Consider the following 16,601-nt stretch of genomic DNA (forward strand, 5'->3'; position numbering starts at 1 on the left):
CACTACACAAGCGTGGCGCGGCTCGCCGCTTCCGCAAACAGAACCGTGTGTGGCTGTATGGGTGAGTGTGCGGCTGGGACTGCGGCCCTTCTTTTCTTTGTCTGTGGGTCTTCCGCCACCATCAAGGTGGAAGGGGCGCTGCGACTCTCGATAGGAGCTCGCTTTGTCTTAGCCTCGTGCCTTCGGTACCCTTCGCGAGGGGTTTATGGTGCCCTCAGTGCGGAGCCAAATGGGCAGTACTTGTGGGAGCCGGTGGGCGTTCTTGCTCCTCCAGACCTAGCGAGTCCGGGTCCCAAGAAGGCCGGGGAGCTGCCTTAGGCCGCTCTGCAGGGTCGGGCGGAGAGTGTGGGAGTGTCAGATATGAAGCAGCCTGTGTGTACCTTGAGCGGCGAATCCGAAACCTGAGCCGGAGGCTTGGCTTAAGAGCTAGGCCGCGTCAGGGACGGAAGAGGGTGAACTTGGCCGAAAAATTCCCTTCTCGCCTGGCCGCGACTTCTTGGGCCCTCGAGTTGACCCGGTCTGGCTGGCGGTTCGGGACGGAGAGCTTATCCCAGTTGAGCGTCAGCCCGGCGGTCCCAGCCCTGTGCTCGGTGGTTCTCTGTGGAGTGAAAAGGCGGAGGCGGCTTGCGGTAAAAGTGCCTGGGAAAGCCGGGTCAGAATGTCCGGTCGTTATCTTGCCTCTCCAACTCCATGTTAGTGGATTCGTCCGTAAACCCCGTCCTCCAGGATTCGGAAGGGCAACACTCTTGCATTTTGGAGTCTCTTCGTTGTTAGACTTTGACGGTCGATTTCAAAAATTCTCACCTGCTTCTGCCATCGTTTGGAATTTATTGTCATTTATTCTGACCGCATTGATTGTTTTAATGGCATCACATCTGTGGAAGTAGAGTTGCACATATAAACTTCACACCTATTCCCAAAATAAATTTCAGGCGTTAGTTACAGCTAAAGAGGTCATAAGTCACATTGGTTTATTTCCATTTAAAACCTATTTCTGTTCTTTATTAGCAAATACATTGCAGAGAGGGGATGATAGGGATTTGATCATTTGGAGGCCAGTTTTACGAGATAATCATTTTAAGTAGTCATTCTGAAAATTACTCTTTTGGGTGATCTCTCCCCCCCTCTGATTTGGATTTCTGGTCTCCCTTTTCCATTTGTTTTGAATAATACAGCCTAACATTTTATAGAGTCACGTATGTATATACAAGCTGAAAGCATCTGGAACAGTAATTCGCACAGTGCTTCCTTGAGCTCTTCTGTAGTAAGAGTTGAGTAAATCTGTTAAGTGACGATAAATGTATCTCCATAACAATTCCTGTTCAATAAATAGTTCACTTATTTCCCTCCGGATCCATTAGGCCTAAGAACATTTGAAAGAGTCTTAATGGTTATTAAGTTGCTGGCTGAGTCTTGAAACTTCTTATCCAAAGCCACTATCTTCACTTTTAAGGGATTTCAGAAGTCAACTACATGTTCCCAGACTTTTCTTGTTCTTGTTGCCCTCAGTATCTCTGATGTGTGTTTTGTGTGTGTGTTTTTCAATGTCTCCAGGCCAAAAGAAATACCTAACAGTACCCCTCATTAGTAGTTTAGTCCAAAGAATTTAAGTATGCCCTGGCTGGTTTTGCTCAGTGGATAGAGCATCGGCCTGTGGACTGAAGGGTCCCAGATTCAATTCCAACAAGGGCACATGCCGGGTTTGTGGGCTCGATCCCCAGTGGGGGACATGCAGGAGGCAGCTGATCAGTGATTCTCTCTCATCATTCATGTTTCTCTCTCTCCCTCTCCCTTCCTCTCTGAAATCAATAAAAATATATACATTAAAAATAATTTAAATATTTATGTCCCAGCAACTTCATTTAAAAAAATTTGTGTTTAATTTTTAGTTAACCACGAGCCCTTACTAATAGAATCTATGCACCTGTTGGATTCTGTAAAACTTCTCAAGACTTGAAATAAGATTTGACATCACCAACTTCATTTCCTATTTAATTGATTTTCTTCAGTGCCACAAAAATATCTGCTTCACAAAGTTATGTCATTGAAAGGGATATAGTGCAATCTGCTCAGCTGAAATTGTGCTCTACTTGAATCTGTATCTGTGATATCTTCCAGATACCAGATATCCCTATGCTTCCCTTAAAATTTTAAAATATCCTGCTGTGCCTGTATGAGTTTGTTATAGTGTCCAGCATACAATTTGGGAATCAAGGCTATAGAGTAAGGGTCAGAATAGAAAAGGAACTTATATGCTCCCACTTCATTTGTCAGTTTTAATGCCAATAGTGACTTTTATGGGTAAGATTGCTAAAAGGGTTTAGGGATTGTAATTAGTACTCCCACATTAGTATATTCATAAATTGATATTAATACATATTAACTAACATTGTTTTCATGAGATTTAAGAAACTCCTAGTTGATCACTGAAATTAAATGAATGGTTAGCTTCTGGTTAAAATTATTTTAAAGTGATTGTAAGTAACATCAAATTTTTGCCATTTCAGTGTTCATGAAGTTTTACCATCTATTTAAATAATCAAAAATGGAAAATTCTGCAAAAGCAGAGGAATGTGAAAAGATCTCTCTTGAAGAAGAGAAAGCATCAGTAAATTCGGTAACAGAGTCTTCATTCAGCACTAATGAAAGCACAACTGCTCCTGGGACTCGGCTTTTTGAAAAGGCTCCTACACAGATAGATACTCCCCAAAAAAGAAAAATGGAATTTGCAGATGATCTTGTAAAAGAGAGTTCCAGCTGTGGAGAAGACACTCCATCCAAGAAAAGAAAACTTGATGCTGAAATTGTACCAGAGGAAAAAGGTTCTGGTGATGATGAAGGCATTTTAAGGAAAAGAAGGCTGGAAACTGATGATTTTCCAAAAGATGAACCTTCTCCTGTAGATGGCACTCCAAAAAAGAGAAAAAGAGAACTTGAGGATGAAAAGCAGAAAGTATGTTGAATGTATTTTATTTTATTCATAATGGAATATGTCAAATTGAAATGTGGAGCAGCTGTGAAATAATACCGGTTTTTTCATATTAACTTCAGAATGTTTTTTTTATTGTATTAAGATAGCGTAAGCTTTTAACTCTTGTATTTTAATTGTTTTTATTTAGGTGAAACTTGTGCTAATGAGATAACTTTTATGGTACCAGAACTCTTATTTGACTAGAAACTTGAAAGCTAGTTTTATGGTTTGCTTTTTCTTAGCATATAAAAAAGACAAGAGTATGAGGCCCAGATGATTTACCTTGTTTCATTTTTTATTAGGTGTTCATCTCTTTGTGTATCTGAAATAGTATCACTTGAAATGATACAATTCAAAATTATACCCAGTTTTACATTTCTTTCTTACTGCAACTCCTTTAACTATATTGTTTCAACTTCTTGTTTGAGTAGTTGCATACAATTTTAGCTAAGTGGACACAGGAGCCTGATGTTTAGCAGGGATACTATAGAGCAAGGAATAGCAAGTCATTTTCATCTGGGAATACCATATTGTGAAGGAATCAGAGACAAATCTGGATCTGGAGGGAAAAAGAGCTTCAGTGAATGAGTAAATTCTGCCATCAGCCATGAGGAGGAGTGTGCTTAGATAGGTTAAGCGTTTGTCATTAGTGGAGTGTGAATACTTGTAACAGAGAAACTTGTATTATAAACTTAGTTTTCAAACTTTTACTAGCAGTGGAACCCTTTTCTCAAATAAAAATCTTTGGTTGAACAGGAAGTATGGGCACCTGAAGCCCTGTACCTGCCATGGGAATTTTGCCGAATGCTCAGGGCCTTAAGTAGGGAGCACAAATTGAAAATGTTGAAATAGATTAATAGCAAATAATAGTAAGAATCACTGGCACTGAACATAACTTATTGAGTTCTAATCCCTTTCTGTGTATGACCTCATGTAATGGTCACAGCTATTTTATAATTTTACTAGAAGCCCAGTGCACAAAAATCTGTGCACTTGGGGGGTGGGGTCCCTCAGCCCAGCCTGCACCCTCACGCAGTCCAGAACTCCTCAGGGGATGTCCACCTGACTTAGGCCCACTTCCCGGGTGATCGGGCCTAAGCTGGCAGTCAGACATCCTTCTGGCAGCCCAGGAGCCCTTAGGGGAGCATGCCTAAGCCATTAGTCAGACATCCTTAGTGCTGCCACGGAGGCGGGAGAGGCTCCAACCACTGCCACTGCACTGGCCAGCCATGAGCCGGCTTCTGGCTGATCAGCACTCCCCCTGTGGAAGTGCACTTACCACCAGAGGGCAGCTCCTGCGTTGAACATCTGCTCCCTGGTGATCAGTGTGCGTGACCCTTCCCCCTTAGGGTCAATTTGCATATTACCCTTTTATTATATAGAATAATACATATTACTCATTCCTATTTTATTTTCTTAGAGGAATCCCATCCACTGACTGGAATTTATTGAATTGAATAAATTAGAACATTGTAAGAGTACTTGTTTTATTAAAACATTGATAGTAAAATTATATAGACAAAAAATCAAGATGAAAATTTTAAACCTAGAGATTTTTTTAAAAGTAGGGAATGGGAAAACAAGCTTACATCTGATTATAATTAGTGGGATTTCTGTGGCTAATGCCATTGTTTAATGAAATTTACCAATTTCATTAGTATTTTATCCTTATTTATCAGATGCTCTTTTAGGTTTATTTTTGCCATGTTCTAATCCTTAATGTTGTTCCATTCTCTTATTTTCAGAACTTAGAAGAAGGACACAGCTCAACAGTGGCTGCCCACTATAATGAACTTCAGGAAGTTGGCTTGGAGAAGCGTAGCCAAAGTCGAATTTTTTACCTAAGGAACTTTAATAATTGGATGAAAAGCATCCTCATTGGTATGATTGTTTTTTATTTATCCTTTAGAATGTTTTATTTCAGCTTATGTCTCATTTTCCCCCCCTGAATGGTTAATCATATATCAAGTTGCTATATCTTTAATTTCTATTCACTTAATTATCAAACCTGGACTTTATAAAACTGGAGCCAAAACTAAAAATAGGCCTTTGAGATAAAAAGATTATGTTTACTTTTTGTTGACTACATAAAGATATTAGTAAGTGTTTAATGGATATTAAATTGAAAAGTTAACCAGGCTTTCAAAAGGTAGTATGCCTCTTTTATTATTAGAGTTAATGCTTTTAAGTAATTGTTATATTTTACTCTAGTAATAGTTTTGGAGCAATGACATGTTGTTGGATTAAACATTCAGATTCAGTTAAATCAAGGAAATTGGCGGTATCATGATTTTTTTGTTTCTAGGTCTTTAATGAGTCGGTAAAGTTCCTGTTTGTTGATTGTCCATTAAACTTATTTTTCTTGTATGGTGTTTGAGGAGAAAATAAAGTTTATATTGAGGATTACAAACACATTCAACTTTTTGGATCCAGTATTTAATCTGTGGAAATCCACCTTTGAAATTAAAATGGAAGTCAGTTGAGGAAGTATGATTCAGGATATATTTATTGCTTTGTATATCTAGTACATCAACTGGACTATTACACGAGGTTAGGTTTTTAAAAAGCCAGCATATTTTGAAGTTTTTCACAGTAAGGTTTTTCTTTGTTTTTTTAAAGCCAGTCTTAGAAAAAGTGAAAATACTTTCTTGATTACACTGGAAAAAGGTGCTAATTATGGATACTTTCTACTAGGTTTGATGATAATTTACTAACTTTTAAAGATAAATTAGACATTCTGAGAAGTGTTAAGAGTGGAAACTAGGCTCATTTTTTCACATACTTTGATATTTTTATTTTTAATCATGTTTTATTATAAAAACATTATTTATTTGACTCTGCCAGTTATCAGTGAGGGTAATTGTCAGTTTTCTTTTCTCTTTATTTTTAAGGTTAATATTATGTCATTTGTAGCTTATACTTTTAAGGTAATCTTTGGACCTTAGTCCTGATTTATTCTCTCTTGCTTTCTTCTGCAGATCCAATGATGCAGATAACTTATCATTGAATATTTTTTAATGATGTATAATTTATTTGTGTATTTATTCATTAAAAGAATTAGGTCAGACTTAGCAAAAATTTATCTCAGCATATTCATGGTATTTTCCTTCTTCAGCTGTTCCAGCAACTCTCTCAGTGGATGCTTTGCCATCTACACCTGCCTTTCTGGTCCTAATGCAATCTTGTGGTCTATGTATGCAAAGCTCCCTCTGGCTTTTTCCTTTCTCTTCACAACACCCATTCTTTGTCATTCACTTTCTTTCTTGTTGGTGTTTGTAGCTTAGTAAATAGGTGAGTACTATTCATGAATGTGATGAAGATATCTTTGAAGTGTCTCTTGATTTCTCTCATTAGTCTTTCTGTATGGAAATAAAGAGATTTTGTAATTGTTTTTCATTCTTTCAATATTATTTTTATGCTGTTTCTTAAGATTCACAGCAGTAAGTTAAATATGGAACACTTGTACTTCTATTGAAATTACTTTAAGATCCTGTGGACAGTGAAAGGCAGAAGTATTTATACAGAATATGCTAGCAATCAAAATGATACACCTTAAATAGAAAGTGTTAAACTCAGAGTGATAAAGACAGAAAAAGTAGATTTGGAATGCAGTAGTGTATCAAGTTTTAGAATTGCTGAATACTTCAATCATCTTAGGTATTTAGATATCTGTAACTAATGTTTGAAGCATTTGGCTATTAATATATAGGGAACTATTGATAGTGTTCGTTGGCTTTTAATGTGATTTTGTAGATTGGGATGAAAGATTCCATTTTTTTGGGTGGTAAGCCTGACATCTTTTAATGACAATCAAGCACTCTTATTCTATAATTATTTTGATTAATTTAGGTATACAATAAGCTAAATACTTAGCATTGGAAAGAGAAAACTATAAAAAATTACGGATGATTAGGTTTTCTCTTATGAACAATTATTGGGTCTTCTTGTATTAATTAGAATTTAAAATGTCTGCTTTTTAATGTTGAATCAGATTCTGAAAGTAATCTTCAAAACCTGTCTTAACTTCCTAAAATCCAGATACATGCCTTTTTATCTTCAATGCTAGAAGATCAAGTTGTTAACTGTCATATTTTAAAATGTTTACCAAAACTTATGAATTACATAAATGAAAATATAATATTTCATATTACATGTCAGACAAAAGTTAATAGTTTATTAGGGGCGACAATTTATGCTTTAGTAAAATGGAGATCATCTATTATGACTTAATTCTCTGTTTTAGGGGAATTTTTAGAAAAGTTGCGGCAGAAAAAAACACGTGACATTACTGTTTTGGACCTGGGATGTGGTAAAGGTGGAGATTTGCTCAAATGGAAAAAGGGAAGAATTAACAAGCTAGTTTGTACTGGTAAGATAATAATGGTGTGGAAAAAAATAATTTGTGTTCAGTCAGGAAAATGGAAAATAAGATGGATCTCATTATCAAAATGACACTAAAATATTTTATTTCAGGATATATGGGGGTTATGCATGAGATGGGTGTTTTTAAAATGACGTAATGTTCACCCTTAGAAGTTACTGCAAAACTTATTCTGAAATTTGTAAATTAAGAATGAGTATTTATCTTCCCTACCCTATATGAACCGTATTTCAAGGTAACCAAATGGTCAGAAAGGAAAATGTCAATTTATTGAAAAATCAGGAGGAATGATGAAAGTCATAATTTTTCTACCTTGATGAAATAATAGATCTAAGCTACAATCATAAACAGATGATAAAACTATTGGGTAAAGTTGAAAGGAACTTAACTGAATGATTCAAGTACCTGGACCCACTGGTCAATCTTAACACTAAAGTAGAACAAGCAGGCATCATGTTCTTCCCAATGTGATGAGTAATAGGAAGTGCACAGCACTACCTATGGAGTATTGCCTAAATGGGCACTTCTCGGATTTTTTGTTTTTAAGACCACTGTACACTTAAAAATGCTTATGAACCCCAGAAAGCTTTTGTGTGTGTGGCTATATCAATTAATTATAGTAATTAAAACAGAATTTTAAAAATCTTTTTAAACTACTAAAAAAATAAAATTTAGTAAGAAGATTGGCATTTTAAAAATATTTTTGCAAATTCCTTTAGAGCCTGGAATAATAGACAACTGGATTCTCACACCTGTTTCTGCATTCAGTATGTTGTGATTTGTGTTTTATTTGATAAGTAGCTGAAAAATGCAGGAGTATTTTAATAGTCTTTTCAGATAGGATATTCATCTTTGATATTGTATCAAAACTTGACAAGTTCCTTAAAGATCCACAGTGTGGAATCTGAAACCATAATAATGAACTTTTCATAGTCTGTTACATTTAATTCCAGTGATTTATCTTGCACTTTGAATGGTTTTGCCCCATGAGATTTTGTAATATTTGGAAAATAATGTTCACTAAAGTTATGCAGATCTCTATGTTGACATCAAGAATTGCATTTGTTTAGTATCACCACAATCAGAGAAGTAATGGCAAGATGCTCAGCCCATGGTGGTAGATGTCAGTTTTTCTGAATTGTAATTTTCACTTGAAAGCTCAAATTTTATCATTGGTAAAAAGTATGCTCATTGTTTTTCTTGAAGTGATAGGCTCACTTTATTTTCAAGATAATGACTGCTATATTACCATGTCTGAATAACCACTTTGTCAGTAGTTCTTTTAAGTGAAAATAATTTTCTATGAAAAAATTGGCCAGTCAGCTCACAACAGTCACATCAGTCCTGTTTAAACTTTTGTTATATAGTAGAATTTTTTTTTATTTTCCATTTCATTACATAGAATATTAAAAAGATGTATTCAAGAGCCAAGATTTAATAAAATTTATTTTTACTGCTTTACCAAGGATATTCTCAAATGAAACTGGCTTTTCCCCCCATGCTAGTTTTATAGTGCTGAAGAATATAAGTATTAGCAATACCATTTAGTGCCACTACCTTGTATTCATGATAAGGTGCCACCATTTTATCCACTGTTGCTTTGGCTCCATCAGTGCAAATCTCAACACAGAGAAAGGGGCAAATAACATTTTATTAAGAAAATACAAAATGAGTATTTCCAAAACTGGGCATACAGTGTTAGGTTTTATAATTCAAATTGGAATCTAAAGTTTCTGCTTTTAACTTTGAATAAGCATTTAAAAATGATTATAGAATTTTTTAAATGTCTTTTGAAAAATAATAGGAACAGACTTCTCTTTTGTTTTGAAGGAAATATAAATTTTTTTGCTTGTACTATGGCTAGATTTCATGCGGAAGTTTATCCGTTGGGGTTAATGTATGGATTTGTGCTATGTTAACTTTACAGTTTATCTCTGTGCGTCTTCGTTGACAGTTACTAACACTCCTTCCCCTTCCAGATATTGCTGATGTCTCTGTCAAACAGTGTCAGCAGCGGTATGAGGACATGAAAAATCGTCGGGATAATGAATATATTTTCAATGCAGAATTTATAACTGCTGATTGTTCAAAGGTACAGGTTTTTTAATTTTTGTCAATTTATTTTTTATATATTTAATTTGGGTAAATGATTTGTGTTAAAAATTACCTTTTTTTAAAAAGTGTATTTTGCAACATTAAAAAACCTTATTACACATTTTCCATTTCAACTAGAAATTCTGTCATGATCAATTTTTTTAATGATCCACTGAGAATTTTTTGGTTTTAATAATTTGAACTTTTGAAATCACTTGTTGCTTTCTCATTTGGGCAAGATTTATTTTCCAGTGTTTTGAAATAGAACTGAATTGTTTTGTTCACTTTGTAATTTATGAGGGTAGTTTCCCAATATATTATAATCTGGTTTTGTTTTTTTTTTTCACCTATTTGTTTCTGAATTGCTTAACAGCTATGAAATTTAACAACTACAGAGACACTTGAATGGTGAAAGTCTCACCTTGAACTTTGTTCTTTGTCTTGTTAGCTCATTAAACTATTAGAGATATCTTTAATCATCCTACATGTGTTGTTAGCAGTTTTGAAAGTGAGAGGAAAAGTGGTAGTATACTGCTACAATATTGGAAACCTTTAAAAACATTAGTGTATTTTTTTTAATGTCTGTAAGGCCAGCCTCGGGGAAATTTTTTTTTCAGGGAATTTTTTAATCCAAGTTATTGTTCAGTGTTATTTTCAATAAAGCCAAATAAAAGGATCAACTCCTTTACATGTCATATTTGATTGATACATTTTAACATGATTTGAGAATCCCTACTTTTTATTTAAAAATTGCTATGAAAATGGGAATCAAATTTCTACTGAACAAGAATGAAAATATGATTTCATTATGATCCTCATTATACATGAAAGAAAGGATAGCTCAGTTGGAGGGCATGCCTACTTTTATTTTAAGGAACCTGATTATAGAAATTAATTTGCTAAAATAAATTTTATGTTGGACTTTAACATATTTACCCATTTTTATTTGCTTTAGGAACTTTTGATTGACAAATTCCGTGACCCAGAAATGCGTTTTGACATCTGCAGTTGTCAGTTTGTCTGTCATTACTCATTTGAGTCCTATGATCAGGCTGACATGATGCTTAGAAATGCTTGTGAGAGACTTAGCCCTGGCGGCTATTTTATTGGTACCACTCCCAATAGCTTCGAACTGATGTAAGTACTTTCACATATTTTGTGGTTTGCAGTAGACTCAGTATTAAGCTTATTGTAAAGTAGCAATGTTTACCAGAGAGCTTTGATAAAACATGCCATGTTGATCTAAAAATTGATAAACATTTTGATAGTTTATTTGAGTTCAAGATTTAAGTTCAAAAGACAGATTTACAAATGAACTTCTAAAGCATCTTAATGTATAAGTTGGAGGTTGATGTTATATCGAGCCAAACAAAGGTTATAGTGCTAGACAAGCTGCACATCAGATTCCAAGGCACAGAGAATTAACCTTTGTGGTAATGAACCTTACCCTCTACCCTAATTTTATTATTAGTGTGATTGTTAGTGAACTTCTAGCACATTACTTCTTTGAAGTAACTGAAATTGGGTTAAAAAGCTAATCAGCCCTGGCCGGTGTGGTTCAGTGTTGGCCTGCAGGTGGAAGGGTCAAGGGCGCATACTGGGTTCCCTGGCCATGGTCAAGTTGGGTGCGGGAGGCAACCAATCAGTGTGTCTCTCTTATGTCAGTGTTTCTCTCTCTCCCTCCTTCCCATTCTCTGTAATAAATCAATAGAAAAAAATATCCCCAGGTGAGGATTAACCAAAAAAAGCTAATCGATTGTCTTTTTTAAATTGCATCGTGGTGTGTTTTTTTCATGTGTATAATCTGATCAGAATAAATCTGAACTGATAACAATTTTAATCTTTTTTATTTTTGTTTGGGGAAAATATAGAAGACGCCTTGAAGCTTCAGAAACAGAATCATTTGGAAATGAAATATATACTGTGAAATTTCAGAAGAAAGGAGATTATCCTTTATTTGGCTGCAAGTATGACTTCAGCTTGGAAGGTGTTGTGGATGTCCCTGAATTCTTGGTCTATTTTCCATTACTAAATGAGTAAGAATGTCTTTTATCTGTTGCTATTCTCTTTTTGCCTTCAGGGAGGAAAAGGGGCAAAGGGGAAATCTGTATTTCTAGACATTCCTCTAGGTTCCCAAAGAAAAAATACAGCCTTGTTTTCAAAAAACCCCTCAAATCCAGGGTTGATGCCATAGGTCTCTTACAGCCTTACTTAGCTTTCTTTTATTCCTATCTTGTAGGTAAGAAAGGGAGTCTATTACCTTCAACTTATGGCAAAAATACTTGACATTACAAATAGCAAAAGATTTTTTAAAAAATAACTAGTAACTTGGCAGTATCAAATGGATCCTTTTTACAGGGATGGGTATTAAACGTTGTTTTATATTTCACTGTAGCTCTGAAATCTCCTATGTCTCATAGGCAATGTTGATAATAAAATCCTGATTCAGGAATGCATTCTCTCACGCACCTGAATTTCTAGGAGTCCTGGGGACCTTATAGACACGGGGAAAGTTGGGGTACCAGACTTCATTAGGTAAGGCTTCAAGGCCTTATGAGATACGTTGGTCTTAGGCTTTTCCTTGATAGGGAGCGGGGAAGAGTCAACTTATATGTAAGCCAGTTGACTGAATTTTATTTCCTACTTTTTAAAAACAAAAGTCTTTTTTTAACTGAGGGAACAAAAGAGCTTTATTATCTGCTTACTTTTAGTTGGTGACTATTTGAATTTTATCTCAGTCAGACAGTAAAATAACGGGTATAAGATTTTCAGGAGTTCTACAATACATGGAGGTGGACTGTGACAACATGAGAAAAATACTATGCACAACTTATAAATATAAACTGTAAAATTAAAAAACTTAAATCACATATTTGTTCTTGAAACTAGTTAACTTTTGGGAAATGGTACTGTTTAGCTTCATAATATAAGGAATTAAACACATTTTTAATGTGTTATTTCACATGTTTAATATGTTAGCTTGATGTTTTAATTAACAAAGATGGTGATTTTAGTTAACTATTTTTTAGTGCTAAGCAACCACTAACAATCTTTTCTACTTAATTTGCCTGATGATAATAGATGTAAAAGTCACAAGTCATCACTTTAATATCTAAATTTTTAAAAATTATTGAAATTGGTATTCATTTTGTGAGACAGATTTCCAACAATGTACAGGGATTTTTGAGATGCCCTTTTGCCATTTCATTAAGAAACTGAAAAAAATATAATTAGCTTTCATATGGCAAACCTGTACAAATTGAATTTCAGTTCATTGTAATTGATATTTCTGAGGTGTGAAGCTTGGGGTTTTTGTTTTTTTTTGATTGTTTGAAATATGCCTTTATTGGTTTTAGAGGAGAAAGGGAGAGGGAGAGAGAAACACTGATGAGAAACATTGATCAGCCTCCTCTGGCACACCACGTACCAGGGAACAAGTCCTCAATCCAGGCATGTGCCCTGACCGAGAATTGAACTGGTGACCTCTAGGTGCATGGGTCGACAATCACTGAGCCACACTGGCTGGGCTATGTATAAAGCTTGGTTTTATTTCTAAAAGCTTACTTGGGAGATTTATAACAGAAAGGAACTGTCTGGAATATAAAAGATTTTTATCTTTACTCACGTTGTCTTTCCAAGAAGGGCTAATTTAATACAGGAAATCCTGCCTTACATATGCCTTTTACATACAAATCTCAGTGGCCTGCATATATTTCCCTTCATCCTGTCCCCTCACCTCATAAGTCCTCAGGGTTTTTCCAGCTGTTTCTTCTGTTTTTTCCTTTTCTCCTTTACTTGCTGCCTGGAATCATCCGTAGGCTTTCTCATGATGTCTACAGATACATAGTTATAAACGTTGGCAAATGCAGCAAAGGAGGCTGTAGGAATGCAGGGGTGGCACACAGACACACAGATATAACTGAGAGAACTAATGTAATTGAGGATTTAAGGAAGCCATCTGTGAAGAAGTGATGTTTACATCAAGATCTAAAGGATGAGTTGGCCAGTTAAAGACTGGAGCTAAGAATTTTCCAGGCACAAGGGACAATATGTATGAAAGACCTGAAGTGAGGAAGAGCTTGGCTAGTTCAAGAAGCTGAAGGAAAGCCATTGAAGTACATTTTATAGTTTAACTAGAGGCCCAGTGCACGAATTCGTGCACCAATGGGGTCGCTCAACCTGCCCTGCGGGATCAGGCAGAAACCAGCTCTCCGACATCCCCCGAGGGGTCCCAGATTGCAAGAGGGCACAGGCCAGGCCGAGGAATCCTACTGGTGCACAGTCAGGGCTGGGGAGAGATTTGGGAGGTTGGCCAGCTAGGAGAGACCACGGGATGGCTCCAGGGCATGTCCCACCCATCTCACTCCATCCTGATTGGCTGGACCCCAGCAGCAAGCTAACCTACCAGTCGGAGTGTCTGCCCCCTGGTGGTCAGTGCACGTCACAGTGAATGGTTGAGTGGCCTTAGCACATCATTAGCATGTTATGCTTTGATTGGTTGAATGGACATTTAGCATGTTAGGCTTCTATTATATAGGATGAGAGGATGTAGTGGCATGTTGAATACAGTGGGCAATGGGGAGAGGGTGATGGTATGGAGAACTCCTAGAATTTCTGGCATGAATCATTAAATTTACTGGAATGGCAAAGGTTGGCAGAGAATCTAGTGGGAGTCAGCCTTGGACATGAGACGTTAGAGAATGCCTATGCCAGATCCTGGTGGAAATTTCTAGTAAGCAGTGGAATAAATGCGTGGGACAGAAGAGAGAGCTGAGCACTGATAGCTGTTGGCATGCTGGGTAAAATCAGGGGAGTGAAAATGAGTAAAGGCTCTTGGCCAAACTCTTCAACAACTAAACTTGGGTAAAAGAAACCTGTGAAACAAACTAAAGAAGCAACCCAAGATGTGGGATAAAAATTAATAGCGTCTACAACTTGCCATAGAACCCAAGAGGAAGAATATTTTAAGGAGGTTGGCAGCTATTTTCAATACTGTTGTGAGGATTCTATAGAAATGAAAGTAAATAAAATAGATTTTATAGAGAAGTATTCCTTTTAGCTCTTTATTCCCATCTCACAGTCTTTCATTTTGGTTCCTGACCCATTTGTTGTTTTAATAGAGAGCTCCCTATGACCCATTGAGATTTGGAAGACATATTTTTTTATAGACATGGTTAGTGGTATATTGCTCATCATTTATTTTGCATCATTTTATTGTGAATATATGAAGGAGACATGGTAGTTTTTTTTAGTTACGTCCAGAAGATGTCACTATTGTGTGAAAGTAAGTTGTTGAGAAATTACAAATATTTTAGAAGCCTTTTCATTATGTAATATTTTTTTGGACAGAATGGTGAAGAAGTATAATATGAAACTCGTCTACAAAAAAACATTTCTGGAATTCTATGAAGAAAAGATTAAGAACAGTGAAAATAAAATGCTGTTAAAACGAATGCAGGCCCTGGAGGTAAGTATTTTGAAAACAATGGCTGCTTCTGAGATTCTTTCAAGGCCATATAGACACTGAATATTGATATGTTACAGAGATTATTTATACCAGTAACTACTCTAGACTCTTCAGCACCTAGGACAGAGCTTGGCACATAAACTTTCCAGGTTAGGTGCTCAGTAAATGAATGAGTGATGCTGTCATCAAATTTTATTTTCTAGATAGTAATTCTTTAAAGTAAGATTTTTCAACTTCAAGACTATTGGAATTTTGGCTGGATAATTGCTTGGTATAGGGGCTATTCTGTGCACTGTAGGGTGTTCAACAGTATCCCTAGATATCAGTAGCACCCCCGCCCAGTTGTGACAGCCAAAAATGTCTTGAGTCATTGCCTAATATCCCCTGGGGTTCAAAATCACCCCCAGGTGAGAACCACTTCTTTACACTAATGCCCTTTTGTTAATCAGTAATTTAAAACCTTCCTGGCCAGGATCCAAGATAAGTTCATACCATGTATAATTTGTTCCTTGTGGCTGTCTAGCAAGATTTCAATCTTTAGCCTATATTGGTCCCGAGACCTGCTTTAACCTCTGGACTCTTCTCTGCTCCCCCTAATGCAGTAGTGAAGGTAGTCTATATAAGCTTTAAACCCATTGTAAAGCCATTAATTAATTAGGTTTCCTTATGTGCTTTATCACTGTTTAATTGGATTGATCATAGTCAGGGAGCATTTTTGTTATTGATCAGTGGTCATATTAATCAGTCATTAAACCTCTTTAGAGGGTTCATCCAATTTAGAATATTTTAAAAATATTTTAAGTTTACTCTTACTTATCCTCAATTATCGCATGAAGTAGGCAAAGCAGCCACTTTTTCTATTTTTAAATGGGCAGCCTGAGGCTCAGAGATGGTAAGTAGCTTGTTTGGGGTCACATGGCTATTAACATTCAGATTTTCTTCAGTTTTTATAGTTGTATTCCAAGAAAAGTTTCCTATTGTAGTTGCATTCCTTCCCCTCCCCCCTCATTTTGAATTGGAGTGTCACTTTTAAATCCTAAATTGTCTTTTAAAACTATAAATCACTAACATGTCATATTCTTTGTTGGTCATATTTCTTGTTTTGGAATTAGGCATGTTTGTATTTACTTTATATTAGGAGGAGAGGCTTAGTTTTGTTAGTTTTGAGGAAAAGAAGAAAATTACAGAACGTTGTATGCATAAATCACTACACACATACATGCCTTTAGTACAGGGGCGGGGAATGCAGGCCATATAAGGCCTGTGAAATAATTTGGGCTGGCCCTGCCAAGTCATTAGGGGTGAGTTAATTAAATGTTTGACCAAATATAGCAAGCTAATTTTTAAGTTGATAATTTTGTATGGCCCATGAATGATGAAATAAATATCTAAATCCCTTGGGAGAAAAAAGGTTCCCCACCCCTGCTATCATCCTTACTTGATGGTTCTTTGCATATACAGTGATCAGTTATTTATACTTTCTCTTCCCATGTGGGTAATAAATTGATTTGTGTAATGGATTTTATTCAAAAATACATCTGGACACTGAGGTATGGGATAATGGTCCCCTTTCTTTGAGGACCTTATGGTGTATTAAGGAGATAAACATACAAGCAAATAATTCAGTACAATGTGAGAATTGCAGTAATGAAGAAATAAAGTGTAGTGAGTATATAAGAGGGCCTTTT

The 16,601-nt window shown here is 36.0% G+C and overlaps 1 protein-coding gene across 1 annotated transcript in view; it reads left to right on the plus strand.

Moving 5' to 3' along the window:
* The first annotated feature begins 3 nt into the window (after positions 1-3).
* Positions 4-16,601, plus strand: part of RNMT (RNA guanine-7 methyltransferase) — a 28,734-nt gene continuing 12,136 nt past the window's right edge. The window contains exons 1-8 of the mRNA XM_070420713.1: positions 4-61; positions 2,508-2,953; positions 4,717-4,852; positions 7,215-7,340; positions 9,332-9,444; positions 10,402-10,583; positions 11,318-11,482; positions 14,796-14,913. Of these exons, the coding sequence (XP_070276814.1) occupies positions 2,546-2,953; positions 4,717-4,852; positions 7,215-7,340; positions 9,332-9,444; positions 10,402-10,583; positions 11,318-11,482; positions 14,796-14,913 (1,248 nt within the window). The 5' untranslated portion in view covers positions 4-61; positions 2,508-2,545. The remainder of the gene's footprint in view (positions 62-2,507; positions 2,954-4,716; positions 4,853-7,214; positions 7,341-9,331; positions 9,445-10,401; positions 10,584-11,317; positions 11,483-14,795; positions 14,914-16,601) is intronic.

This window comes from Myotis yumanensis, unplaced genomic scaffold (assembly GCF_028538775.1).
Source record: "Myotis yumanensis isolate MYYU_CA2020_CCGP unplaced genomic scaffold, mMyoYum1.0.hap1 SCAF_7, whole genome shotgun sequence".
Lineage (NCBI taxonomy): Eukaryota > Metazoa > Chordata > Mammalia > Chiroptera > Vespertilionidae > Myotis > Myotis yumanensis.